Source organism: Protopterus annectens, chromosome 1.part1 (genome assembly GCF_019279795.1).
Source record: "Protopterus annectens isolate FY-2018-M chromosome 1.part1, PAN1.0, whole genome shotgun sequence".
In the NCBI taxonomy this organism is placed as follows: domain Eukaryota; kingdom Metazoa; phylum Chordata; order Ceratodontiformes; family Protopteridae; genus Protopterus; species Protopterus annectens.
This window is the reverse complement of record NC_056726.1, coordinates 118,897,176-118,925,051: the sequence shown is the minus strand read 5'-3', so window position 1 is coordinate 118,925,051 and position 27,876 is coordinate 118,897,176. Positions and strand designations below refer to the sequence as shown.

General features: G+C 36.7%; 1 protein-coding gene across 1 annotated transcript in view; it reads right to left on the bottom strand.

The window, feature by feature from the left end:
- LOC122814238 (dynein axonemal heavy chain 5-like) overlaps positions 1 to 27,876 on the bottom strand; it is a 3,525,594-nt gene that overhangs the window by 2,222,496 nt on the left and 1,275,222 nt on the right. Inside the window, exon 40 of the mRNA XM_044086840.1 lies at positions 26,179 to 26,271. Coding sequence (XP_043942775.1) covers positions 26,179 to 26,271 — 93 coding nt within the window. The remainder of the gene's footprint in view (positions 1 to 26,178; positions 26,272 to 27,876) is intronic.

Here is a 27,876-nt window from a genome sequence, read left to right as displayed (position 1 = left end):
AAACTCCAGACCGTACAAGCTCTCCTCACTCTAGTGAATATAGAAATCTGTGCGGTTACCAATACCCAGAAATTACTGGGGCAGTGCAAGGCTTCAGTGCCTGCAACACATTTAAAGCATCAGCTGTACAGGCAGGGACAAAAGATGGAGGAGTCTCAGTCTGTATTAACAACAAACATAACTCTAGGTTGGTTAAACAGGGTGATTCCCTGGAATTTATCCATGTGCAAGGCACCATAGACAAAGCTTCATACCATATCCTTAGCAAGCTATAGGTCACCTTTTGTATCCCAAAAATCTCATAGCTTGTACTTAGACCTACCAGACATACTCAGCATTAAACCAAATACCCTATTCATGGGAGACTTTAACTATCCCTGTACAGACTGGGAAGCATACACTGCCTCATACTCACAGGCACAATTATTCCTGGACTTTACTAATACAAATACCCTTCACCAGGGAGTACACATACCAGCCAGAAGTTCAAACATGCTGTACTTGGTGCACACTAATACGGGAGAGTACTACCTCCCAGTGTCATTTCTTCACTGGTGTGGTCAGACCACAAGGCTGTCTCCTATGAAATAAAAGCCAACTCTGTAACCCCAGCAAACTCTGTAGCGGTTACAAACTATTCCAAAGCAAACTACATTCTATTAATTGATAGTTTGTCAAAATTCAGTTCCCCTCCCAACCCAAAGTTTACAGCAACCTATGTGTAATTGCTCACAGAGACCCGGTATGGACATGTAAATGGCTGTATAGAGGTTGCTATATGTCATAGAAGTAAGCCAAAAACAAACTCTAAAAACAAACAAACCACACTGGTGGAAACCTAGCCATAATAGTATATATAACAAAAGGAGAAAAGTCATGGCTAAAATCAGGAAGAGCAACTCTCATAATGATAGGTCTCTAATTAATCTAAACAGGAAACTAAGAGGAGCAATTAAGTCCAGCAAAGCCAATTGTAAGATCAGGATAGCCTCACAGGCTAAATACAACCACAAGGTCTTTCACAGCTATGACCAAAACATCAAAGGCAGCACATATTATTGTGCTAAACATGTGGTCTATGGTGCCACCCTCACTGCCTAGCAAATTCAGCTCAAACTTTACTTCCCAGTCCCTCCCCGCCTCCTACCATAAAATACATACTAGTATAACCCCCCAACTATTAGTAGGGCGCATGTCCTAGTGGTGCTCCCTAAGGCCAAACACATGGCCTCAATGAGCCCCAACAATATCCCTAGATGCTTTCTAAATAACCTATCAGGACCACTTATGTCACTTTTCAACTATAGCCTTAAAACAGGCTTTAAATGAGAAAAGAGGACTGTAATAGTTACCACACTTCACAAGGGTGAATTATCAAATGACCCCAGAAACTACAGATCTATTAGACAGACTAGTCTAGTATACAAAGCAATGGAACAAATTATAATGGAAATGATCAGCAAAGACAAAGGCAACTTTGAAACCTTGGACACAACCCAGTTTGGCTCTGTCAAGGGAAGGTCATGCCTACTAAACCTGGCGGGCTTCTTTTAATTGTCACCAAGGAATTGGATGAGGGGGAAAACAGTGCATAGGCCTACTTGGACCACATCTGACACAATACCCCACATGAGTGTAGTTGACAAACTCACTTAACTGGGCATAACCCCCTACCTAACTTGCTGGATTACCAGCTGTCTCACAAATAGGACACAGGAAGTCAAGGCTGGTGCTAGCATCTCCAATAGGAGACCAGTCACCAGTGGGGTACCTCAGGGCTCTGTGCTGGGAGTGCACCTATTTGGCATCTACTCCTGAAAGGTAAAGGCTAATGTCAAGGGCTGTTGGCTGATGAAGTTTGCAGATGATTGCAAACTGGCAACTATCACAGACTCCCCCATAACACAAACTTATTACAAGAGGGTCTAACACAGAAGACTGACTGGTGCCAAAGTCACAAATTAAAACTCAGTGCCAAGAAATACATTACAGTGACTTTTTTGAAAACTGTCACCTAGGCTAATTACTCCATTGATTAGATATCCTTAAACTTGAAACAGTAGTCAGGGATCTTGGAACATTTGTCGACAGTAATCTGGTCTTTGACCAAAATGTGGCCAAGGTGGTAAGAAAATCATTTTATGTAGCCCAACTTAAAATTAAGGACATGAAATCCAGGTCCAAGGAAGTCATAGTGCCATATCATTTGGACCTTATTAGACCCACTATTGAATATAATGCCCCTTTGGCATGTGCCTGACCAGATGTATGCAACAGCTGGAATACACACAAAAGACAATCTATGGTTTAGACACATTGTCCTTTTTGGATCACCTTAAAGCTCTATCTCTATACTTGGTCACCTACAGGTTTCTGAAAGGCAATCTATGCCTGACATACAAGGCATCCTCGGATCTAGCTCTGATGGACGTTTTGCACAACTGCAAAATGAACAACATCAAAAGCATTAGATCAGAGGATTTAAATTTTGTGACATAAATAAGACATGCTAGTGAAACAGATATGTGTCTCAGGATTCTCAGGCTCTGGAACAAGCTCCCCATCCATGTGAAGCAGAGTCCATCCCTAACCCTTTTTAAGCATAACACTGACCAATGGATGGGAAATTGAAATTCACCCTGGGTCTGTCCTCCATGCCTCTGATAGACAGAGGCAAACAGTAATGTCCAAACTAACATACACCCTCCCCCCACATAACCTCTGGAAACTTCCTACTTAACATACCCCCCTCGTAAAATACCCATGATACATAGGGACATAATTGGATTGTGTTGCACGGCTGTGCTTATAAAGGCTATAATGGTCATATACTTAGTATATAGGTATGAACCTATGGACCTACAAACTTCAGTACTTCAGAGTTAAATCACTGTATTTCAACCATGTTATTACAATCACTCAAAATAGACATCAAAGTAAATTATATCTCACTGATCACTAATCATTTCCATTGCTGCTGTTGTATTGATTTCCCATTTACAAATGACAGTTTACAGTATTCACCAAAGCCATTACAATATGCCCATTATATCAATAAAGCAAATATTTATTGAAATGAACTCAATAATCTTACCTCATTTGGAACCGTTTAATAATAATTTCTAATATTTCTGTTTACTTTTTCTTACTTTAAAAAATCCATTATTTCATAATTAATTTGACACCTAACTCAAGTAATCCCAAGGTAATATGATGCTGTTGAATTTACTCACATAAGTTCAGGGCCCTTTACACTTTTTGTATGTAAATGACGCTCTTTTATGTTTATTTTTATGGATTGCAGCAATACATAAAGGTGCATGTAACTGGTTTTGGGTAAATGCTCATCTTTAAGTACTTTATACTTTTGCCATAAGTAGGCAAGTTTATCAACATGCCTGGGCATTTCTGTAGGCAACATGATTTACCTCTGCTGACTACAACTGCATATAGATGTTGCACCACTCTTTACAGATTACTGCTACAAAAATCCACTCTCTTTTTAGTAAAAAAAAAAAATACTGTGATGACAGACCAAAGGGCCAGTAATCAAGGAGCCTCATCTTCACCAGTGGCAACAATGAGGGACATACACTGGGAGGATAACAAGTACACTCACAGTATTTCCAGATACACCTCTCTGCATCAAGTGCAATTTCCCTTAAGAGCACACAGAGACCACAGTTAGCCCAGGACTGGTTCCTCCCTCTTTCTCCAGATCCCCAATAAAACTCCTCACTAGCACAGCTATAGAGTTGAGATCTCAGCTGAGTGACCAAACCAAGACCTACCAGCATCCTCTCTCCAACCAGTGCTTTGTGTCCCTACCAAAGTAGCTAGCACACACACACACACACACACACACACACACACACACACACACACACACACACACACACACACTCACACACACACACACACACACACACCTGGGAAAGGCTGGCACAGGTTTATTAGCTATGCTCCCTTCTGCCCAGACTATAAGGTAGTTACCACTGCCACCAGTCAACTCCTTAGCAGCTACTTTAAGCCTCTTAACAAAGGGTATCCAATCGTACTGTGTACTATTAATATTAATACAAATGGTAGTTTGACCAAGAGCAAGGCTGTTAGGAGTGGCCCATACAGTGTCACCAAATAAATATGCAAGTACTCTCAAAACATAAATATCCCTAGACAGATCACAATGAAAGCTTTAAATATATTTAATAATACATAACAAAATAACAAGAAAATACTCAGTATATTCATAGTAAACTCAGAGTTCAAAACCACAGGAAATATTTAAAACAACATTGCATGGCAGTCTCAAATAAGTAAACATATCTAAACTAAGCTTTACTATATTCCTGACTGCATGTAAGAGAGTTATACTGTTTCCTAGAAACTTACTTCATTAGAGTAAAGCAGATGTGGTGAATGGTTCTTGTCAGGTTCAAGACTGAATACAGAATACTCTCTCTCTCTAAGAGACTTCTCAGTTAGTATCTCAAATATTACTGCTGGGATAGCTTGCAGAACGACATCATGTCTTGTCATCTGACTCTCATTCCCAGATGAAACCTCACTGCTAGAAGCCAGCAGTATTTAGCATCTACTTGTAAAAATACACAGACCTCAGATCTTTGGCAAATGCTGGAAGTCATAAAACAAATACATTCCTCCACATTTCAAGACTAGTAATTATTTCACCATAAAGACAATACAGAGAGCTCCCAAGTACAGAGATTGTGTCTCTTGTAGCATCAAAACTAAAATATACCATATTTTATGGCCTAGCCATTAAGTAATTTAATTTCAATTATTTTTCTGAAGTTAACCTCCTGTATTCCAGTTTCCACTGTTAAACTATATATTTAAACAGTTATAATACTGCATGCACATTTCTGTTCTTTTCCATTAGGGCACACTGTGGTTACATTTTAAGCAGAAACACTTTATAAAATACCTTTTTAACACAAGTGTCTGTACAGACCAGGTTGATATACACATGGCATGCAGTTATAATACACTTGTAACATAAGCATCTTATATACATTATGTTGATATTCACAAATGACATATAATTATTTACAAAATTCCAGATAGCTGTGCTGGCAGTATTCCCCTTTCTCACAACTACACACATTGTTATCTAACTAATTGTTGTACTGATGCTGTTTTCCATTGGTTTTCACTTGTGATTTTGAATGTTAACATGAGTATTTCTCTTTAGTGCTGTGCTCTGCCTTAAGGTGTTAGCTGTCAGTTATAAGCTGAAATAATTTACTAACCATACAAGGTTAAAAATCATCATATATACATCCTAGGAGTTATTGAAGATTCTTTATGAAAAGTTAAGGGGAAGTTTGTAACTATTGCATGTTTTACATGTGTTGCAATAAAACAGTGATGGACTTGGAAGAAAGTATAAATGTATCTTTGTTCACGCACAGAGTAGGACAAAGGCACTAAAAGTTGTCAAATAACATGCATATATCCAGAGATACAAATGCTTATTTGTTCTGCAGTTATAAATATAAGTTCTAATTTCTTAACTACATGACTGTTATCAAAACTGCCTGAGAACAAATAAAGCTGCTTTAACATTCAGTATTAATGCAAACAGATTTGTCAGGGGTTCTTGTCATCTAACATGCATAGTTTCTGACATGTTGATTGTTATTTGGAAATGTGGAATATATACTGACGACTTCTATATTTTGCAAATGTATCTGAACAGGGTGTCAAAATGTCGTGTTATACATTATTTGAAAGCTCACAATGAGGTAAATAATTATGTGCAAGGCACCATAGACAAAGCTTATACCATATCCTTAGCAAGCTATAGGTCACCTTTTGTATCCCAAAAATCTCATAGATTGGACTTAGACCTACCAGACATACTCACCATTAAACCAAATACCCTATTCATGGGAGACTTTAACTATCCCTGTACAGACTGGGAAGCATACACTGCCTCATACTCACAGGCACAATTATTCCTGGACTTTACTAATACAAATACCCTTCACCAGGGAGTACACATACCAACCAGAAGTTCAAACATGCTGTGCTTGGTGCACACTAATATGGGAGAGTACTGCCTCCCAGTGTCATTTATTCACTGGTGTGGCCAGACCACAAGGCTGTCTCCTATGAAATAAAAGCCAACTCTGTAACCCCAGCAAACTCTGTAGCAGTTACAAACTATTCCAAAGCAAACTACATTCTATTAATTGATAGTTTGTCAAAATTCAGTTCCCCTCCCAACCCAAAGTTTACAGCAACCTATGTGTAATTGCTCACAGAGACCCGGTATGGACATGTAAATGGCTGTATAGAGGTTGCTATATGTCATAGAAGTAAGCCAAAAACAAACTCTAAAAACAAACAAACCACACTGGTAGAAACCTAGCCTTAATAGTATATATAACAAAAGGAGAAAAGTCATGGCTAAAATCAGGAACAGCAACTCCCATAATGATAGGTCTCTAATTAATTTAAAAAGGAAACTAAGAGGAGCAATTAAGTCCAACAAAGCCAATTTTAAGATCAGGATAGCCTCACAGGCTAAATACAACCACAAGGTCTTTCACAGCTATGACCAAAACATCAAAGGCATCACATATTATTGTGCTAAACATGTGGTCTATGGTGCCACCCTCACTGCCTAGCAAATTCAGCTCAAACTTCACTTCCCAGTCCCTCCCCGCCTCCTACCATGAAATACGTACTAGTATAACCCCCCCAACTATTAATAGGGCACATGTCCTAGTGGTGCTCCCTAAGGCCAAACACATAGCCTCAGTGAGCCCCAACAATATCCCTAGATGTCTTCTAAATAACCTATCAGGACCACTTATGTCACTTTTCAACTATAGCCTTAAAACAGGCTTTAAATGAGAAAAGAGTACTGTAATAGTTACCACACTTCACAAGGGTGAACTATCAAATGACCCCAGAAACTACAGATCTATGAGACAGACTAGGCTAGTATACAAAGCAATGGAACAAATTATAATGGAAATGATCAGCAAAGACAAAGGCAACTTTGAAACCTTGGACACAACCCAGTTTGGCTCTGTCAAGGGAAGGTCATGCCTACTAAACCTGGCGGGCTTCTTTTAATTGTCACCAAGGAATTGGATGAGGGGGAAAACAGTGCATAGTGCCTACTTGGACCACATCTGACACAATACCCCACATGAGTGTAGTTGACAAACTCACTTAACTGGGCATAAACCCCTACCTAACTTGCTGGATTACCAGCTGTCTCACAAATAGGACACAGGAAGTCAAGGCTGGTGCTAGCATCTCCAATAGGAGACCAGTCACCAGTGGGGTACCTCAGGGCTCTGTGCTGGGAGTGCACCTATTTGGCATCTACTCCTGAAAGGTAAAGGCTAATGTTAAGGGCTGTTGGCTGATGAAGTTTGCAGATGATTGCAAATCGGCAGCTATCAGAGACTCTCCCATAACACAAACTTATTACAAGAGGGTCTAATACAGAAGACTGACTGGTGCCAAAGTCACAAATTAAAACTCAGTGCCAAGAAATCCATTACAGTGCCTTTTTTGAAAACTGTCACCTAGGCTAATTACTCCATTGATTAGATATCCTTAAACTTGAAACAGTAGTCAGGGATCTTGGAACATATGTAGACAGTAATCTGGTCTTTGACCAAAATGTGGCCAAAGTAGTAAGAAAATCATTTTATGTAGCCCAACTTAAAATTAAGGACATGAAATCCAGGTCCAAGGAAGTCATAGTGCCATATCATTTGGACCTTATTAGACCCACCATTGAATATGATGCCCCTTTGGCATGTGCCTGACCAGATGTATGCAACAGTTGGAATACACACAAAGGACAATCTATTGTTTAGACACATTGTCCTTTATGGATCACCTTAAAGCTCTATCTATATACTTGGTCACCTACAGGTTTCTGAAAGGCAATCGATGCCTGACATACAAGGCATCCTTGAATCCAGCTCTGATGGATGTTTTGCACAACTGCAAAATGAACAACATCAAAAGCATTAGATCAGAGGATTAAAATTTTGTGTCATAAATAAGACATGCTGGTGAGACAGATATGTGTCTCAGGATTCTCAGGCTCTGGAACAAGCTCCCCATCCATGTGAAGCAGAGTCCATCCCTAACCCTTTTTAAGCATAACACTGACCAATGGATGGGAAATTGAAATTCACCCTAGGTCTGGCCTCTATGCCTCTGATAGACAGAGGCAAACAGTAATGTCCAAACTAACATACACCCTCCCTCCACATAACCTCTGGAAACTTCCTAATTAACATACCCCCCTCGTAAAATACTCATGATACATAGAGGCATAATTGGCTGTGCTTATAAAGGCTCTGGTGGTCATATACTTAGTATACAGGTATGAACCTATGGACCTACAAACTTCAGTACTTCAGAGTTAAATCACTGTATTTCTACCATGTTATTACAATCACTCAGAATAGACATCAAAGTAAATTATATCTCACTGATCACTAATCATTTCCATTGCTGCTGTTGTATTGATTTCCCATTTACAAATGACAGTTTACAGTATTCACCAAAGCCATTACAATATGCCCATTATATCAATAAAGCAAATATTTCTTGAAATGAACTCAATAATCTTAACTCATTTGGAACTGTTTGATAATAATTTCTAATATTTCTGTTTACTTTTTCTTACTTTAAAAAATCCATTATTTCATAATTAATTTGACACCTAACTCAAGTAATCCCATGGTAATATGGTGCTGTTGAATTTACTCACATAAGTTCAGGGCCCTTTACACTTTTTGTATGTAAATGAGGCTCTTTTATGTTTATTTTTATGGATTGCAGCAATACACAAAGGTGCATGTAACTGGTTTTGGGTAAATGCTCATCTTTAAGTACTTTATACTTTTGCCATAAGTAGGCATGTTTATCAACATGCCTGGGCATTTCTGTAGGCAGCATGATTTACGTCTGCTGACTACAACTGCATATAGATGTTGCACCACTCTTTACAGATTACTGATACAAAAATCCGCTCTCTTTTTAGTAAAAAAAAAAAAAATACTGCGATGACAGACTAATGGACCAGTAATCAAGGAGCCTCATCTTCACCAGTGGCAACAGTGAGGGACATACACTGGGAGAATAACAAGTACACTCACAGTATTTCCAGATACACCTCTCTGCATCAAGTGCAATTTCCCTTAAGAGCACACAGAGACCACAGTTAGCCCGGGACTAGTTCCTCCCTCTTTCTTCAGATCCCCACTAAAACTCCTCACTAGCACAGCTATAGAGTTGAGATCTCAGCTGAGTGACCAAACCAAGACCTACCAGCATCCTCTCTCCAACCAGTGCTTTGTGCCCCTATCAAAGTAGCTAGCACACACACACATACCCCCACACACACACACACACACACACACACACATACACCCCCCCCACACACACACACACACACACACACACACACATACACACCTGGGAACGGCTGGCACAGGTTTATTAGCTATGCTCCCTTCTGCCCAGACTATAAGGTAGTTACCACTGCCACCAGTCAACTCCTTAGCAGCTACTTTAAGCCCCTTAACAAAGGGTATCCAATCGTACTGTGTACTATTAATATTAATACAAATAGTAGTTTGACCAAGGGCAAGGCTGTTAGGAGTGGCCCATACAGTGTCACCAAATAAATATGCAAGTACTCTCAAAACGTAAATATCCCTAGACAGATCACAATGAAAGCTTTAAATATATTTAATAATACATACTAAAATAACATGGAAATACTCAGTATATTCATAGTAAACTCAGAGTTCAAAACCACAGGAAATATTTAAAACAACATTGCATGACAGTCTCAAATAAATAAACATATCTAAACTAAGCTTTACTATATTCCTGACTGCATGTAAGAGAGTTATACCGTTCCCTAGAAACTTACTTCATTAGAGTAAAGCAGATGTGGTGAATGGTTCTTGTCAGGTTCAAGACTGAATACAGAATACTCTCTCTCTCTAAGAGACTTCTCAATTAGTATCTTAAATATTACTGCTGGGATAGCTTGCAGAACGACATCATGTCTTGTCATCTGACTCTCATTCCCAGACGAAACCTCCACTGCTAGAAGCCAGCAGTATTTAGCATCTACTTGTAAAAATACACAGACCTCAGATCTTTGGCAAATGCTGGAAGTCATAAAACAAATACAGTCCTCCACATTTAAAGACAATACAGAGAGCTCACAAGTACAGAGATTGTGTCTCTTGTAGCATCAAAACTGAAATATACCATATTTTATGGCCTAGCCATTAAGTAATTTAATTTCAATTATTTTTCTGAAGTTAACCTCCTGTATTCCAGTTTCCACTGTTAAACTATATATTTAAATAGTTATAATACTCCATGCACATTTCTGTTCTTTTCCATTAGGGCACACTGTGGTTACATTTTAAGCAGAAACACTTTATAAAATACCTTTTTAACACAAGTGCCTGTACAGACCAGGCTGATATACACATGGCATACAGTTATAATACACTTGTAACATAAGCATCTTATATAAATCATGTTGATATTCACAAATGACATATAATTATTTACAAAATTCCAGATAGCTGTGCTGGCAGTATCTCCTTTTCTCACAAATACACACATTGTTATCTAACTAATTGTTGTACTGATACTGTTTTCCATTGGTTTTCACTTGTGATTTTGAATGTTAACATGAGTATTTCTCTTTAGTGTTATGCTCTGCCTTAAGGTGTTAGCTGTCAGTTATAAGCTGAAATAATTTACTAACCATACAAGGTTAAAAATCATCATATATACATCCTAGGAGTTATTGAAGATTCTTTATGAAAAGTTAAGGGAAAGTTTATAACTATTGCATGTTTACATGTGTTGCAATAAAACAGTGATGGACTTGGAAGAAACAGTATAAATGTATCTTTGTTCACACACAGAGTAGGACAAAGGCACTAAAAGTTGTCAAATAACATGCATATATCCAGAGATTCAAATGCTTATTTGTTCTGCAGTTATAAATATAAGTTCTAATTTCTTAACTACATGACTGTTATCAAAGCTACCTGAGAACAAATAAAGCTGCTTTAACATTCAATATTAATGCAAACAGATTTGTCAGCGGTTCTTGCCATCTAACATGAATAGTTTCTGACATGTTGATTGTTATTTGGAAATATGGAAAATATACTGACGACTTCTACATTTTGCAAATGTATCTGAACAGGGTGTCAAAATGTCGTGTTATACATGATTTGAAAGCTCACAATGAGGTAAATAATTCTGGTACTTATACTGTGGCTCTATGGGGTACCATTTCACATATAGAACAATTTATTTAGCCATATCCTTAATGAGGTATACCAAAAGTAGCAAGTAAGATGAATTATAAAGGCACAATCATTTCTTATACTGCAGGCTGAAGGCCTCTGAATAAGGCTATTATTTTACATTTTTTGGATTGTATCATTTCTGTTATGTAAGCACTTTTTGACTCATCATTTCAGAACACCACTTATGCAAAAAAAAGAAAAAAAACTTTCAGTTCACAGTAGGCAATTTCCTATTAAAACTTCAGATATCAAGGACCTCAGTTAACCACTGTTGCTGAAAGAGTTAAACAGAAAAGGAAAAAAATGAAATAGAGCATATAATAGTAAAAGATGACATGTACATTATGTTAGTGGTATATTTATTCACTGCTTGACCACTGTAAAGCGTATTCTCATTTTTACAGTTCATAGTAACATGAAGAATAGTGCATTTGTATCCAGTAACTACCTCACAGTGTCTGACAAGCTGCCATTTTCTAGACTCTTTACTCTAGTGAACTTTCAACATGGCATCACTGGCATATTTTTACTTAGAGACTGTGGACAGAAAGAGACTTAGTCCATTCCTGATAGGAAAACTGCTATTAGCCTGCTGAGGCCTATACTGTAAAACATCACGAATCCTTAATTAGTAGTGCTCAATTTATGTGGAATTTTGCTGTTCAATTATTTGATGATCATGAAATGAGAAGGCTACAGAACAGTAAAATTGATTTTCTGGTATAATTGATCAGATATGAAGCACAGTGACAGAATTGCAAAGGCAGAAAAGTGAGATTTAATATTTGGTTTCCTAACTGTAAACTTTATTGTATTTGATTTCCTGTGAATTTTCTTTGATTGCAAAGGCAGAAAAGTGAGATATAATACTTGCTTTCTTAACTGCAAACCGATTGTATTTGATTTACTGTGACTTTTCCATGTAGCTTTGCAGTATAGGTACACCTTTCGTATTCTACTTGTTATAAGTTTGTCTTGGGATCCCTTAAGCTCATCAGAAGCTGAATTCATTAAGACTTATAATACAAAGATTCAGTGCCTTTCCAATGCTGTTCCACTGTAATGTTAACTCAGAGCAGTTTAAAATAAATTTGGGGTTATGGGAGGCTTTGCTCCCCACTATGGGTTGAAAGCAACAACCTCAGAAAGCATTGATTTTACTATAGTAATTCCATTTACACTAATTTCAAGGAATGAGTCACGATAACTCAGAACAAATCCATCTCTCCTAAAAGGTAGCAGCAAGTTTTACTTAATACAACAATGGTTAATTTTCCTGTTTTCAGTTTTTTGTGCTGTACTTTCATTTACATATTAGGTGCATATTTTCCCTAGGAAGTATAGCACAGAATTTTTCTTCAGACTGGTAAACTGATTTTTTTATTTGCTTTTTTACATCTTTGCTCATTATCTGGTTCTTCTTTATTTGGCATGCTTTGCTTTTTGATTTGAGTCACCACCATCATCATCATCAGTGCCCTACTTTCCTATTTTTTCTACATGGGGTGGGGTATCATGTTAACTGTCGCAAACTCTCTCGATTCAGTGTCACACTCCTGCCTTCTTCAACACTCATGCCTGAATTTTGTAGATGGTCTTTCAGACAATCCATCCACCTCTTTGATGGACATCCTCGCTTTCTCTTACCTTCTTCCTCTCTATCCCAAATCTTCCATATCAGATTGTCTTCTGCTTTCCTGCATGTGTCCAAACCACCATAATCTGTTCTCTTTGATCTTTTCTACAATTGGTGCTACCTTGGCTTCTGCTCTTATGTCCTCATTTCTTCGTCTGTCCCACAGTGTGCATGCATCCTACCACCCTTCTCAGATGCTTCATTTCCATCACCTCTAACTTCTTCAACTGTTCTGTCTTTACTGCCCAGGTTTCTGTACCATACAGTAGTACTGGTTGCACCACTGTATTTTACACCTTACCTTTTAGCTTCTATGGCATTCCTCTGTCATAGACTATACCAGACACGCTATGTCAGTTGGCTGCACCTCCTCTGATTCTAGCTTTGACCTCCAAGAAAGCAAATAGAATAAGAAAAACTCACTTTAATAAAACAACAAAGCTTTTGGGAATGTCCCTTCTTCAGTGTTAATCAAGATGGCATTTGAATTTAAGCATACATATATATACAAAGTAACCCAAACCACCTGAACCAGCCAACCTATAAAAACATGAACTAAAAACCTAATTAATTAACATTTAAAAACACATACATTCATTAAAATATGCATGTATTAGAGCAAATATATCTTATACAAACATATGACAACTTCATAACAGAATATCTAACATATCCAATTATATCTCCTAATATTCAATGATATTGATTTTCCCTAAATTCTAGTATTGGTTTAACAGTAATCATACTGTTTAGACCCGGTTTCTTATCTGCATGAAGTCTTATGATCCACTTATATTCAGTGATATCTAACTTATTAATCATATCTCCCAGTCTTAAACTTTTATTTATCACTTCTAAGACCTTAAATTTAAAGTTGTGCAATGTGTCTATCTCTGTCCTGTGTTGTACTAGGGCATTAGAAGGTATGTTTCTTCTCATCTCAGATTTATGTTCAATGATTCGTTCTTTTAATGTCCTTAAACATTTACCTACATAAAAACTTGTGCATTGTGTGCAGGTAGCGAGATAAACAACCATTATAGTTCTACACGTTGCCTGGCATTTCATTTCGTATCTAATCTTATTCACAGGGTGTTCGAAAAACTTTTTTACACAAATACCTGAACAGCAACTACAAGCATGGCATGGTATTGTGCCAGTAATGTGTGTTTCCATTTGCAAAATATTCATTTCAAAGTCTTTGTAGCATAGTCTTTTCTTTAAATTGTACATATTCTTATATGCAAACCTTGGCACATATCCTAATATTTTACTAAGCTCGAGTTGAGCCGTTAAAATACGCCAATTCTTTCTAATTACTGCTTCAACGTGTTTTGTCATATTATTATAAGTGGTTATATACCTCAAGGTAACGTATGAATCACTAGTTTCTCCTTGTTAGGTTATAGAATCAGTAAAGAAAGGGTGTGCATAAGTATTCCTATTTTTCAAAACATTATCCCTTATTTCATTTACATATCTCATATTATAACCTCTATCTTGAAATTCCTGACAAAGTATATCCATCTGTAGCTGGCATCTATTTACATCAGTATTAAGCCTGCTAATTCTTAACAGTTGACTCTTAACTATTCCATTAAATATATGTTGTGCATGCATACTTTTAGCATGTGTGTATCTGTTAACCTGCACATTTTTCTTAAAAACACAAGTTTCTAACTCATTACCACTACCCTTATATAACTCAACATCCAGAAAGGATATTTTGGTGCTAGATGAATTCATTGTAAATTTAAAAAAAATGAGTGGTGTTATTTAAGTAAGATGCAAAATCATTCAACTGTTGTTTATTGCCTTTCCATAGGAGAAACAGTCATCTACAAAGCGTTGGTAGAACAATAAATTGTTCTTATATTCATTTTGTTCACTAAAAACATATTGCTTCTCCCATTGGCTTAGCACAATATTGGCGAATGTATTTGCCATGGGAGTACCCATGGCTACGCCTGATACTTGTAGGTAAGGCTGTTTATTAAATAAGAAAACATTCTTATCCAAAACAATCTCTTTTGCACTACATATAACTTCAATATCTCTCCCTGTCATATTTGAATTTCCACATAAGAAATCACGGATGGCATCAATCCCATAGTTGTTAGGTATAACAGTGAATAGAGAAGCTATGTTCATAGTTACCATAATAAATTCACAATTCCTATTATTGTCGTACCATTGGTATAATTTCTTCAAAAAATCTCCTGTATCTTTTATATAACTAGGGCATAAATTTAGATATTTACTTAATTTTTCCTGGACAAATACAGATAATGGTTCTGTTGACCAACCCCTTCCAGACACTATAGGTCTCATTGGTTAAGGATATCAGAGATTTATGCAGTTTGGGTATTCCATATATTATTGGAATCACAGGAGTTGATACTGTTAAATAGTTAAAAAGCTCTAGTGAAATATCGCCTTGTGTCTGTGAATCATAAACAAACATATTCACATCACTAATAATTTTTCTAACTTCAACAAATGTGATTTCTTTGAATGTTTTCCTATCATACAAAAAAATCATGCATTAATTCATTATATGTTTCTTTGTCAAAAATGACTGTAGCTCCCCCCTTATCAGCCTGCTTGATTATAATATTCTTGTTATTAATCAAGGCTCTATAGGCTTGATGCTCATCATATGTAAGATTGAATAATCTAAAGTTCATTTTAAATCTATTTGCATCATTGTATAACTGTCTTAACTCATCCTCACATGTAGAACTAAATGCATTAAGTATGGGAACATTATTGACAATAAATGCACTTTTTTTCTTTAATTTATCATAAACTTCATTGTGCATTCCCCCATATATAATTTTTAATCTGACATTTCTAATAAATATTTTTAAATCAGTTAGTGCCTCCACAATAGTTTCATTACAGCTTAAAATTTATTGTAGGCCTTTATTCAGAAGGCTTTCCATATCGTCAGTCACAGCAATAGTTGATAAATTTACGATGGAAGAATTCGGCTTACCAGTCATTTGTGCCCCTGTTTGCTGCTTGGTAGAGGGCTGTTGTTCTTCCTTTTTCCCCCGCTTATATTGAAGCGTTGTTTGGAACGACCCCTCGATAGAGGGCATCCCTTGATATCCACCTTCTCTGGTAGATTTGGCACAATAGGTTGTGATAGGTTTAAAAAAAACTCTGGTTGTTTAACATTGGTTTTTAAGCCCCGAGATGGTGAGTAGAAGCTCAAGCGAAGAGCCCACTGCTGTGTGCAAAATTGCTGATGCTTGGTTCCTGTTCATATGCTCTCTCCTACGAATCACATTATGTGTAACATCTCCACCTTCATTACTAGTCTCACGATCGGATCGCTGTTGTATGACAGGCCGTCCCTCATTTGTAGGCGGGTTCTCTTCAACTTCAAAACCATCTAATTCAACCATTCTATTAGATTTTTCTTTTCATTGAATAATTGCATTATTTTTATTAGGGTAAGCTCTGGGCCAAGAGAAAATATGACCAAGTTTGAAATCATTGATATCTCTTAGCAGTTTTTGTTGTTTAACCCCTTGCAATTTATTGTCCAAAATATTTGTTCTATTCAGCATTAGCTGATAAGACACTGATATGCATGTGAAGTCACTTCAATTTACAAGTTCATTCTCAATTTTTAGCATCTCTTCAGACAATACTTTCTCTATTGGCAGGAAAACATCATTCATTAACTGCATGTATTCTCTACTTAATTTTAAATTCAATTGTTGCCAGGTCTTTAGAAGCTCAGGGTAAGTGTTAGCATAGGCAGGCATCTTTAATATGCGCAAGTCTCTGGGAACTATGTTAAATTCAAGATACACTGAAAAACTCAAGCGCTGCCACTGAAACCTCTTAAAAGTTTGTGCCTTCCTTTCCAGCTGGATTAATAGATTGTTAAGATGTTCATTCTTCTCGGGAGTCGAAGTTATGCGAATCTCTTTATTGCCCATGACATGCGATATCAGTGGATTGCCAGATAATAGTAGCAGATCATGTATAGACTTCAAAATGGCATTTGAATTTAAGCATATATATATATATATATATATATATATATATATATACAAAGTAACCCAAACCACCTGACACAGCCAACCTATAAAAACATGAACTAAAAACCTAATTAATTAACATTTAAAAACACATACATTCATTAAAAATTAAGTAGAATACATGCAGTTCAAGTGACTTTACATGTATATCAGCATTTTATCAGCTAATGCTAAATAGAACAAATATGTTGGACAATAAATTGCAAGCAGTTAAACAACAAAAACTGCTAAGAGATATCAATGATTTCAAACTTGGTCATATTATCTCTTGGCCTAGAGCTTACCCTAATAAAAATAATGCAATTTTTCAATGAAAAGAAAAATCTAATAGAATAGATGAATTAAATGGTTTTGAAGTTGAAGAGAACTAGCCTACAAATGAGGGACAGCCTGTCGTACAACAGCGATCTGATCGCGAGACTAGTAATGAAGGTGGAGATGTTACACATAATGTGATTCATGGGAGAGAGCATATGAACAGGAACCAAGCATCAGCGATTTTGCACACAGCAGTGGGCTCTTCGCTTGAGCATCTACTAACTACAGAAGAGCCATCTCGGGGCTTAAAAACCAATGTTAAATGACCAGATGTTTTTTTAAACCTCTCACAACCTATTGTGCCAAATCTACCAGAGAAGGTGGATATCAAGGGACACCCTCAATCGAGGGGTAGTTCCAAACAAAGCTTCAATATAAGCGAATGGAAGAGGAAGAACAACAGCCCTCTACCAAGCAGCAAACAGGGGCGCAAAAGACTGGTAAGCCGAATTCTTCCATTGTAAATTTATCAACTATTGCTGTGACTGACGATATGGAAAGCCTTCTGAATAAAGGCCTACAATTCATTTTAAGCTGTAATGACACTATTGTGGAGGCACTAACTGATTTAAAAATATTTATTAGAAATGTCAGTTTAAAAATGATATATGGGGGAATGCACAATGAAGTTTATGATAAATTAAAGAAAAAAAGTGCATTTATTCCCAATAATGTTCCCATACTTAATGCATTTAGTTCTATATGTGAGGATGAGTTAAGACAGTTATACAATGATGCAAATAGATTTAAAATGAACTTTAGATTATTCAATGTTACATATGATGAGCATCAAGCCTATAGAGCCTTGATTAATAACAAGAATATTATAATCAAGCAGGCTGATAAGGGGGGGGGCTACAGTCATTTTTGACAAAGAAACATATAATGAATTAATGCATGATTTTTTTGTATGATAGGAAAACATTCAAAGAAATCACATTTGTTGAAGTTAGAAAAATTATTAGTGATGTGAATATGTTTGTTTATGATTCACAGACACAAGGCGATATTTCACTAGAGCTTTTTAACTATTTAACAGTATCAACTCCTGTGATTCCAATAATATATGGAATACCCAAACTGCATAAATCTCTGATATCCTTAACCAATGAGACCTATAGTGTCTGGAAGGGGTTGGTCAACAGAACCATTATCTGTATTTGTCCAGGAAAAATTAAGTAAATATCTAAATTTATGCCCTAGTTATATAAAAGATACAGGAGATTTTTTGAAGAAATTATACCAATGGTACGACAATAATAGGAATTGTGAATTTATTATGGTAACTATGAACATAGCTTCTCTATTCACTGTTATACCTAACAACTATGGGATTGATGCCATCCGTGATTTCTTATGTGGAAATTCAAATATGACAGGGAGAGATATTGAAGTTATATGTAGTGCAAAAGAGATTGTTTTGGATAAGAATGTTTTCTTATTTAATAAACAGCCTTACCTACAAGTATCAGGCGTAGCCATGGGTACTCCCATGGCAAATACATTCGCCAATATTGTGCTAAGCCAATGGGAGAAGCAATATGTTTTTAGTGAACAAAATGAATATAAGAACAATTTATTGTTCTACCAACGCTTTGTAGATGACTGTTTCTCCTATGGAAAGGCAATAAACAACAGTTGAATGATTGTGTATCTTACTTAAATAACACCACTCATTTTTTTTAAATTTACTATTAATTCATCTAGCACCAAAATATCCTTTCTGGATGTTGAGTTATATTAGGGTAGTGGTAATGAGTTAGAAACTTGTGTTTTTAAGAAAAATGTGCAGGCTAACAGATACACACATGCTAAAAGTATGCATGCACAACATATATTTAATGGAATAATTAAGAGTCAACTGTTAAGAATTAGCAGGCTTAATACTGATGTAAATAGATGCCAGCTACAGATGGATATACTTTGTCAGGAATTTCAAGATAGAGGTTATAATATGAGATATGTAAATGAAATAAGGGATAATGTTTTGAAAAATAGGAATACTTATACACGCCCTTTCTTTACTGATTCTATAACCTCACAAGGAGAAACTAGTGATTCATACGTTACCTTGAGGTATATAACCACTTATAATAATATGACAAAACACGTTGAAGCAGTAATTAGAAAGAATTGGAGTATTTTAATGGCTCAACCTGAGCTTAGTAAAATATTAGGATATGCGCCAAGGTTTGCATATAAGAATATGTACAATTTAAAGAAAAGACTATGCTACAAAGACTTTGAAATGAATATTTTGCAAATGGAAACACACATTACTGGCACAATACCATGCCATGCTTGTAGTTGCTGTACTTGTATTTGTATAAATAAGTTTTTCGAACACCCTGTGAATAAGATTAGATATGAAGTGAAATGCCAGGCAACGTGTAGAACTATAATGGTTGTTTATCTGGCTACCTGCACACAATGCACAAGTTTTTATGTAGGTAAATGTTTAAGGACATTAAAAGAATGAATCACTGAACGTAAATCTAAGATGAGAAGAAACATACCTTCTAATGCCCTAGTACAACACAGGTCAGAGATAAACACATCACACAACTTTAAATTTAAGGTCTTAGAAGTGATAAATAAAAGTTTAAGACTGTGAGATATGATTAATAAGTTAGATGTCACTGAATATAAGTGGATCATAAGACTGCATGCAGATAAGAAACTGGGTCTAAACAGTCTGATTACTGTTAAACCAATACTAGAATTTAGACAAAAACAATATCATTGAATATTAGGAGATATAATTGGATATGTTAGATATTCTGTTATGAAGTTGTCATATGTTTGTATAATATATATTTGCTCTAATATATGCATATTTTAATGAATGTATGTGTTTTTAAATGTTAATTAATTAGGTTTTTAGTTAATGTTTTTATAGGTTGGCTGTTTCAGGTGGTTTGGGTTACTTTGTATATATACATATATATATATGTATGCTTAAATTCAAATGCCGTTTTGATTAACACTGAAGAAGGGACATTCCCAAAAGCCTTGTTGTTTTATTAAAGTGAGTTTTTCTTATTCTATTTGCTTCCTTGGATGTTACTGGTTCTAAAATAGAAAGGACTTAGAACTATGGTTGATATTTGTTTTCTCTAGCTTTGACCTCGTCATTCACACTTCCCTTCTCCTCAACTACCCTTCCCAGATACTTGAAGCTGTTTACCACTATCCTTCTTTCTATCTCTATTATCAGCTTCTTCTGATTTCCCCAGTTTGCTGCCATTACCACTGTCTTATCTTTGGTTAGTTTCATTCCACGTGCCTTCAGTTTTGCATTCCATTCTTCTGTCCTTTGCTGAAGTTCTAGCTCAGAGTCTGCTTGTACTGCCACATTGTCTGCATACAGCAACTTTGTTCATCTGCCCCCTCTGACCTGTTTGCTAATGTAGTCCATCACAAGTATAAACAGCAGTGGGCTCAGAGCTGAACCATAGTGAACACCACCCACTGCCACTGGGAACCCCTCTATGAGGCTGAACACTGTTCATACTTGAGCCATTGGATCCTTGTACATAGTCTGCACTAATTCTACCAATGTTTCTGGGACTTCAAACCACTGCAGTACTGCCCAGATCAGCTTTCTTGGGAACTTGTCATATGCTTTCTCCAAGTCCAGGAATGCCCAATTGGACTCTCTCCTCATCTGTAGCTTCTTCTCAAGTATCTGTTTCACTGCAAACATCAGGTCAATTGTGCTGCATCCTGATCTAAATCCAAACTGCTCACCTCCCATCTTACATTCTACTACTCTGCATATCCTTTTATCAATCATCCTCTCCAGAACTTTCATACAATGTGATAGGAGTTTGATGCATCTGTATTGCTCACAGTTGTGGATGTCCTTTTTGTTCTTGTACACTTGGGCACAAGTATGCTTATTCTCCAGTCATCTGCGATACACCTTTATCTCCCCACTGCTATTAGTACCATCAGGTGCCATTTCTTCCCTCTCTCACCCAGCATATTTATTATATCTGCTGTGACCTCATGTGAGCCTGCTGCTTTCCCTGACTTCATCTTCCTTAGTGCTGTTCTTACTTCTCCTAGGGTGGGCCCCTCTTCTTCTCACATTGTAGGCTGTTTCTGGGGAAGTACAGCTTCTGTGGAGTTTTCTTCATTCAGAGGCTGCTGGAAATATTTGAGTATGTATTTGATTTCTTTAATAATGCTTTTTTTATCAATTATCTTTATGCGGTATTACTGGCTCACTGTTTTTTAATGTTTAGCCAATCAGGAATTTTCTTTCTATAAGCCATTTCCTAAGTAGAAATACTAACACTTTCAAAGTGATCATAGACAAATCTGCCTTAATTTTGCTTGCTTTATTTATATATTTGTGGATATATGTATCTGTTGGCAGCAGCTACTAATAGCCACTACCACAATATCCAAAAACTTTCTGAATTCAAACCAAAACCATTTTGAGGGACTTATTTTTAATGCTTTCACAGGCAGGCTACTTTTGTTGTGCTTCTACTGGCATGCAGCTGAGACTTTCCGGTACCACAGACCATATTACTGTAATAAGTTGCAAAAATTGTGCGTCTGTATGTGCACATATATGTTTTGTTATTAACAATTATCTCTCTTTCCAATACTACATAAATGGCTTGTGCCCTGCCTTCTCTCAAAACTCACTCCTGAACATTATTCTGCCTGTAATATTCCCACATATTTGATTATTTCTACGAGATTTGTTCCTCCCCTTTTATAAAGATCCAACATCTAGTTATTTTTATCTCATTTCATTATTATGAATTATTCATTCATTCATTCATTCATTCATTCATTCATTCATTCATTCAGTACATTTATACCTGGTTCAACTTTTAATTTCTATTTTCTAGTAATTGTGTTTTTGGTAGTCAGTTACATTAGATTTGATATGGCATTACTATATCTAGGCAATTTAAATCCTATGTTCCAGCTCAAAAGAATCATCCCTTAATTACAACAATTTCCTCACCAAACATTTCCGACAAAGTACTCTGTAGGAAAGTTTTGAAATCTGCCAACTAAATGCACTTTAAAAAAACAAAAAAAAAATAAAACCTCTCTCCTTTCTCTTGCACCACAATCATTTATTTCTACTTAAGTAAAAATTTCTGAAGTCTGCTTGAAGTATAAAAATACAAATGCAAACGCTTCCAAGCAAAAAATGCTAAACCATTTGGACTGGTCTATATTAAACCAGAGAACACTTAAAAAAGTGAAATCTGATTTATCGACCATATGTAACTGAAAGCTTACAATCCCGAATACTCGGAACAGCGATTTTTTTCCCCAGGGAAAATAATCGCTGTTCCAAAACAAAACAAACAAAAAAATCCCCTTTAAAACAATACATAAAGTGGGGGGCTTCACCCCCCACACCCCCCCTAATTAAATATACCCACTCCGAGATCGCACTATAGTGCTGAAAATGGCAAAATAATGAAGCGACCAAGCAAATTCTTTCCCAGGGAAAGAATTCACTTAAAAGCTGCTTCGGAATTTTGTCTTTTCATTCTTTTAATTTTGATAAAGGCACATTCCAAAGAATGCGTCTTTGATCACTTAATAGGAACCCATTTGGGCTTGGGTGCTTACAACAGAGACATATATATGTTGTCCCACTGTTCCCTGGTAAATTACCTTTCCATTCTTTCTCCACAATCTTTTTTAATCCTCTTTGATCAATTCTTACATCTACCTTGCAATACTTTATATGCCATACTAATTAACCCCACTTAACAGCTGCTTCTGTTCTAGCCTCAGCCCAGGTACCAGACCAGGTCTTTCACATATCAGTCCCCCATTCCTTTGTCTATGCTTATACTCAGTTAACAGTCCCTAGTAGGGAAAGCAGTCTCTAGCCTGTAGTCTAAACTTCTGCTTGGCCTCCATCCACTCTGTTACCTTTTACTCTCAAGTTATTTGCTCCCAGTACCTTGGTTCCTTTTATCCAGTTAATCACAGACCCTCTTGCCTGTTTTCTATACTTGCTTGCAGTCTTCCCTATTGACAAAAGAATACCATCTTTACTTGTCTTGAAGGCAGGAGGTTTCCCTTCAGAATGGGCCTTCATATTTAGATTTCATCAAGGCATCTGGCAAATTATCATTCAAAAAGTTATCAAACAAATTAAATAAAGCTGAAGTTGGGAAAAGGGAATGAAAAGGCAAAAGGACGCAATATCATGGTAAATGGAGTCTACAAACATAGAAAGATGTTTACTGCAGAATCCAAAATGAAAAGGAAGCAGTAGCAAGGACAACACTTTTCAAAGGACTTTGGGTTCAAATGAAAAGATATTATCAACTTTCATATGGGACTTGAACCCAAAACCTATGGCATACCATGCTGGTGTTACTGCTGCTTGACTAATAAGATCCTCTGTTATTACATGTGTTGAGTTTTCCCTTGGAAGTTGTATCCTTTCAGCTAGAACCCCCTCGTCTGCCACCATGATGCTCCAGCAGCAGTGACACCAGTACAGTATGCTGGAGGGCATGGGTTCAAGTTCCAAATGAGACCTAATATTATAATTTTAATGTAACAAAATGTCAGATGAAATACTGTATGTATAGAATGATGCATCAGTAATAGATAAATAGTTATTTCACTCAGTATGGACAACTGGTAATATTACATCTGTTGTACTGGCTGTATTTCTGGAAAAATAATTTTCAATTGGACAAAGACACAACAGAAAGACTACAGTAGAGGTTTACAAAATGCTGCCCAGTGCAGCATATGGCATATAAGTAAAACGTGCCATTAATGTGTATGATCTTGTGGCGGAAGGTGGTAATATAAAACATTTAAGTGGCTCTAGGGAATTCACTGAGTCAAATGAGTGTACACTTTTAAAAAACAGATACATGAGAACAATAACCTATATTATGAAAATGTATCATGGATAAGCTATGATAAAGCATTTTTCCTAGAATGAACTGAGAATAATTAGAACAGCCTTACCAAGAATCTGGTAGCTTCACAGAGAGTGGAACAGTACAAAATTACATAGTGCATAAATAGCTCTATTCATACAGTAGGAGGAAGAAAAAAGAAGTTTACACATAAGTCAGGAAAATTGACAGACTAGGTTCATAAGTTGTTAGTAAGCTTGTGGCCAAAAGAAGCTCAGCCACATGTACTAGTGGGAAATGAGCGGTGCCCCTCATTAAGTTGACTTTCTCAACATATTCCTGGTGAAAATTTGGGATAACCCATTCAGTCTGTCAGACTGGTTTTAAAGGCTGCTGGTGAAATACTCTGCTTGATAGGTGAGGGCAGCCTATTCCAGAAAAAAGGGTATACGTTGGGTGGAGTATCTGTACAGGTTTAGGTTTCTAGAATGGGTTTATGTTTTACCACTTATATATTTTGGTGAATGAGTTCAAAGAGTGCTGGGTCATCCATAGAACAGAAAGGTAAGCAGCAATTACCTTGTCAGGCCCCAGTGGCCTAATGGATAAGGCATTGGCCTCCTAAGCTAAAGATTGTGGGTTGGAGTCTTATCTAGGGTGACATAATCTGTGAGAGGTTTGGCGTAATGGTTAAAGTCTTTTTCCTCATATGCATAAAGTACATGGTTTTATTCTCACCTTGGGTTATTGGCTAGGCCTAAAATGACTCTTCAGAGAAGTTAGTCTATGAACCCCTCCAGGAGTCTGTATGATGCTGAGTAGTTTAGCAGACTAACTAAAGGTACTGAGACCTCAAATGTTTTTGTAAGGAAACACTGAGGTCTCTCAAAATGGTTTAGGTACTTGATGAGGTACATGTTGAAGGGTGCATTATATGCAATGATGGGCCTAATGAGGGATGAATAAAGTGGGACTAGAACTTCTTTGGACTTTGAGAAGATGCCATAAAGGATATTCTGTGCAAGTTAGAAGGATTTTCTATTCACCACAGAGGGATGGTAGTAAAGGGAGAGTCTATTAGCAACATTTGTACCCTAGTCCCTAATGACTGTGTCAAATTTAAGAGGAATGTTATCGATATAGTAAGCAGCAGAGATGTTAGATTTCCCAAAGGAAACTACTTCATTTCTCATTGACAGGAGTAAGCCCGTGATTAATACACCAAGCATTTGTTTAGTTCAGCCTTGCTGGAGAATTTGTAGATCATAATAGGGTTTTACAACCTCCCTAGTTTGCAGTCATCAGTAAACTTGGTTAGTCAAAGCCCCTTGATATTGGCTTTTGTGTCACAGAAATATATACCAAAGAAGAGGAGACCTAGGGCAGACCCTTATGGGAAATAATTAGTGACATTTTTCTGTCAAGAGCAAATACACCAGAACTTAACGGTATTCGTTCTACCAGACTGCCAGTTACTAATCCAGCAAAATATGTATGGAATAATGTTGAACTGGGAGGATTTGTCAGTAAATTCATCATAGTGTCAAAGGCTTTGGCAATGTCTAGACAAACAGTGTAGACTATATGACCTTTATCCATGACCTCAGTGACCCTGTCAAAGAATGCAACCAGTCTGAGCAGGCACGGTCTGCCTTTTGGAAATCTGAACTGATGTGCATCCAGGGTTATAAGGTCACCTATAACATCGTTTACTCACTCAGCTATAAAACTTTCCAAACCCATGCAAATGTACTAGTGAGACTAATAGGCCTGTAATTCCCAGAGTCAGTAGAAAGACCATCTTTATGCAAGGTCACCACAACTGCCATTCTGCATAAGGTGTGGCACCCTTACATGCCATGAGAGTTTCTATTTCTACACCAGGGAAATTTGGGCATGTAGTGCTTTTTAAGAACATTTAAATGTTTCACCTGCAGAACATTCTTTGTGTTGTAAGCAGATCTCATCATCTTAACCCAGCTTCGGTCAAATCTTCCAAAGCGCTTAGCTGCTTGAGGTAATTCCTGGAGAAGAGAAGCAAAGTACAGGAGAATTAGTCAGTCTCTTGATGGAGTATGATTTCATTTTGGGTACGTTATAGTGTTGTTAATATTACAAATCATATAAAGATTTGTACCACAAGATTAAAATCCTGTAAGCAATGTGTTCTAAGACTTTGGTGATAAAATACAATCTTGAAATCCTCATATTATGACTTTTTCATTCCTTTGAAAAGCTCTGCTGAAGGTATTAGCCAGCTTGCTAGCATTAACACCAGAAACTTGCTGTCTTTCAGGAGTGACTTTTGTAGTCTAAAGCACTATGGATTGCACTCACATCTTTAAGGTAACATTGAGGCTATTTTACTAGAATGTCTGCATAAATAAATATTGTGCAAGTAAAAAACAAGTAAGCCTTATCTGGAAAGATAAACAACAGAAACCATGCAGCTGCACAAACCACAAATGAAACAATTATTCATCAGTGCTAAATGTGGTTTGCATTGCATTTGTGGCTAAAGGTGTGTGGTCAATAAAGTGATGAAATATGAGACAGTCAGCATCTACAAATTAAGTCAGCAATCTTTAATGTTATTCAAAATATTGTTTCACAAGGTTTATGCATGGCAGGCAAAATATTCTTCTTGACTGATGTGGCCCTCCTGGAAAAAAAAGTGTGACCTGGGGTTGGGTGGGGGTGTGGGTACTATCAAGATGTCAATGGTCATGAGACTATTGGAGTATCTATTACTCTATTAAACCCAATTCATTTTTTTTCACATTCCTGCTTGTAAGTGTCATCATGTGAGTGGGTTAGTAAGCTAGACACAACAGCCTCCCCATTCAGTATGGAAAGTCTGTTGTTACTCTGTCAACATACTACTGTCTTTCGGCTTTTCCCGGTTAGGGGTCACCACACTGGAACTCCGGTCCGCTAATGATTGGCAGTTGATTTTTACATACCGGCTTGCCAGGCCTGACACACAACCTTCAACGAAGGTACGCCCATTCACGCATGTCTCCACGCAGAAGACGGTCTAGCTGAGAATCTAATCGGACAGCGTCTTACCGCAGCACCACCACAGCGGGTTACTCTGTCAACATATTTCTGGAAAAAAGAAATAGTTGTATTGTAGAAGAAGAATATTTTGATTGTTTCTAACAGTGCAAAGAATAACAACTTTCTGCTCTGCAATTTGTTTTACTCTGAAAACACTTGTGTTATAGCTTGCTTTCACAAACATTAGGAGATGACTTGAAGTACTGATGTACTACCTATATATTATCAGATAGTGACGGGGTTAGACATCAGCACATTGTTATTAGATGGAAGAGATATTTTATTTGAAAATGTTAAAAAAAATTCTTGTATAAAACATCTACTAACTAAGAAACTTGTCTCCAAATGATCATCTAATTTACAGGTATTTGAAGGAGATTACTTTGGGCTACTTAACTGTTCATTTCCTTCCAATACCTACTAGTGGAATGCATTGTCATAGATAGGAATGATAAATATTTACTTTTTTTACATGGTAGTGCTTTTGCTGACAGAAAATAATGCAAACTACAAGGAAGTAGGTAGAATGTAAATTATATTTTAAATAGTATGCATATGGCTATAACTTA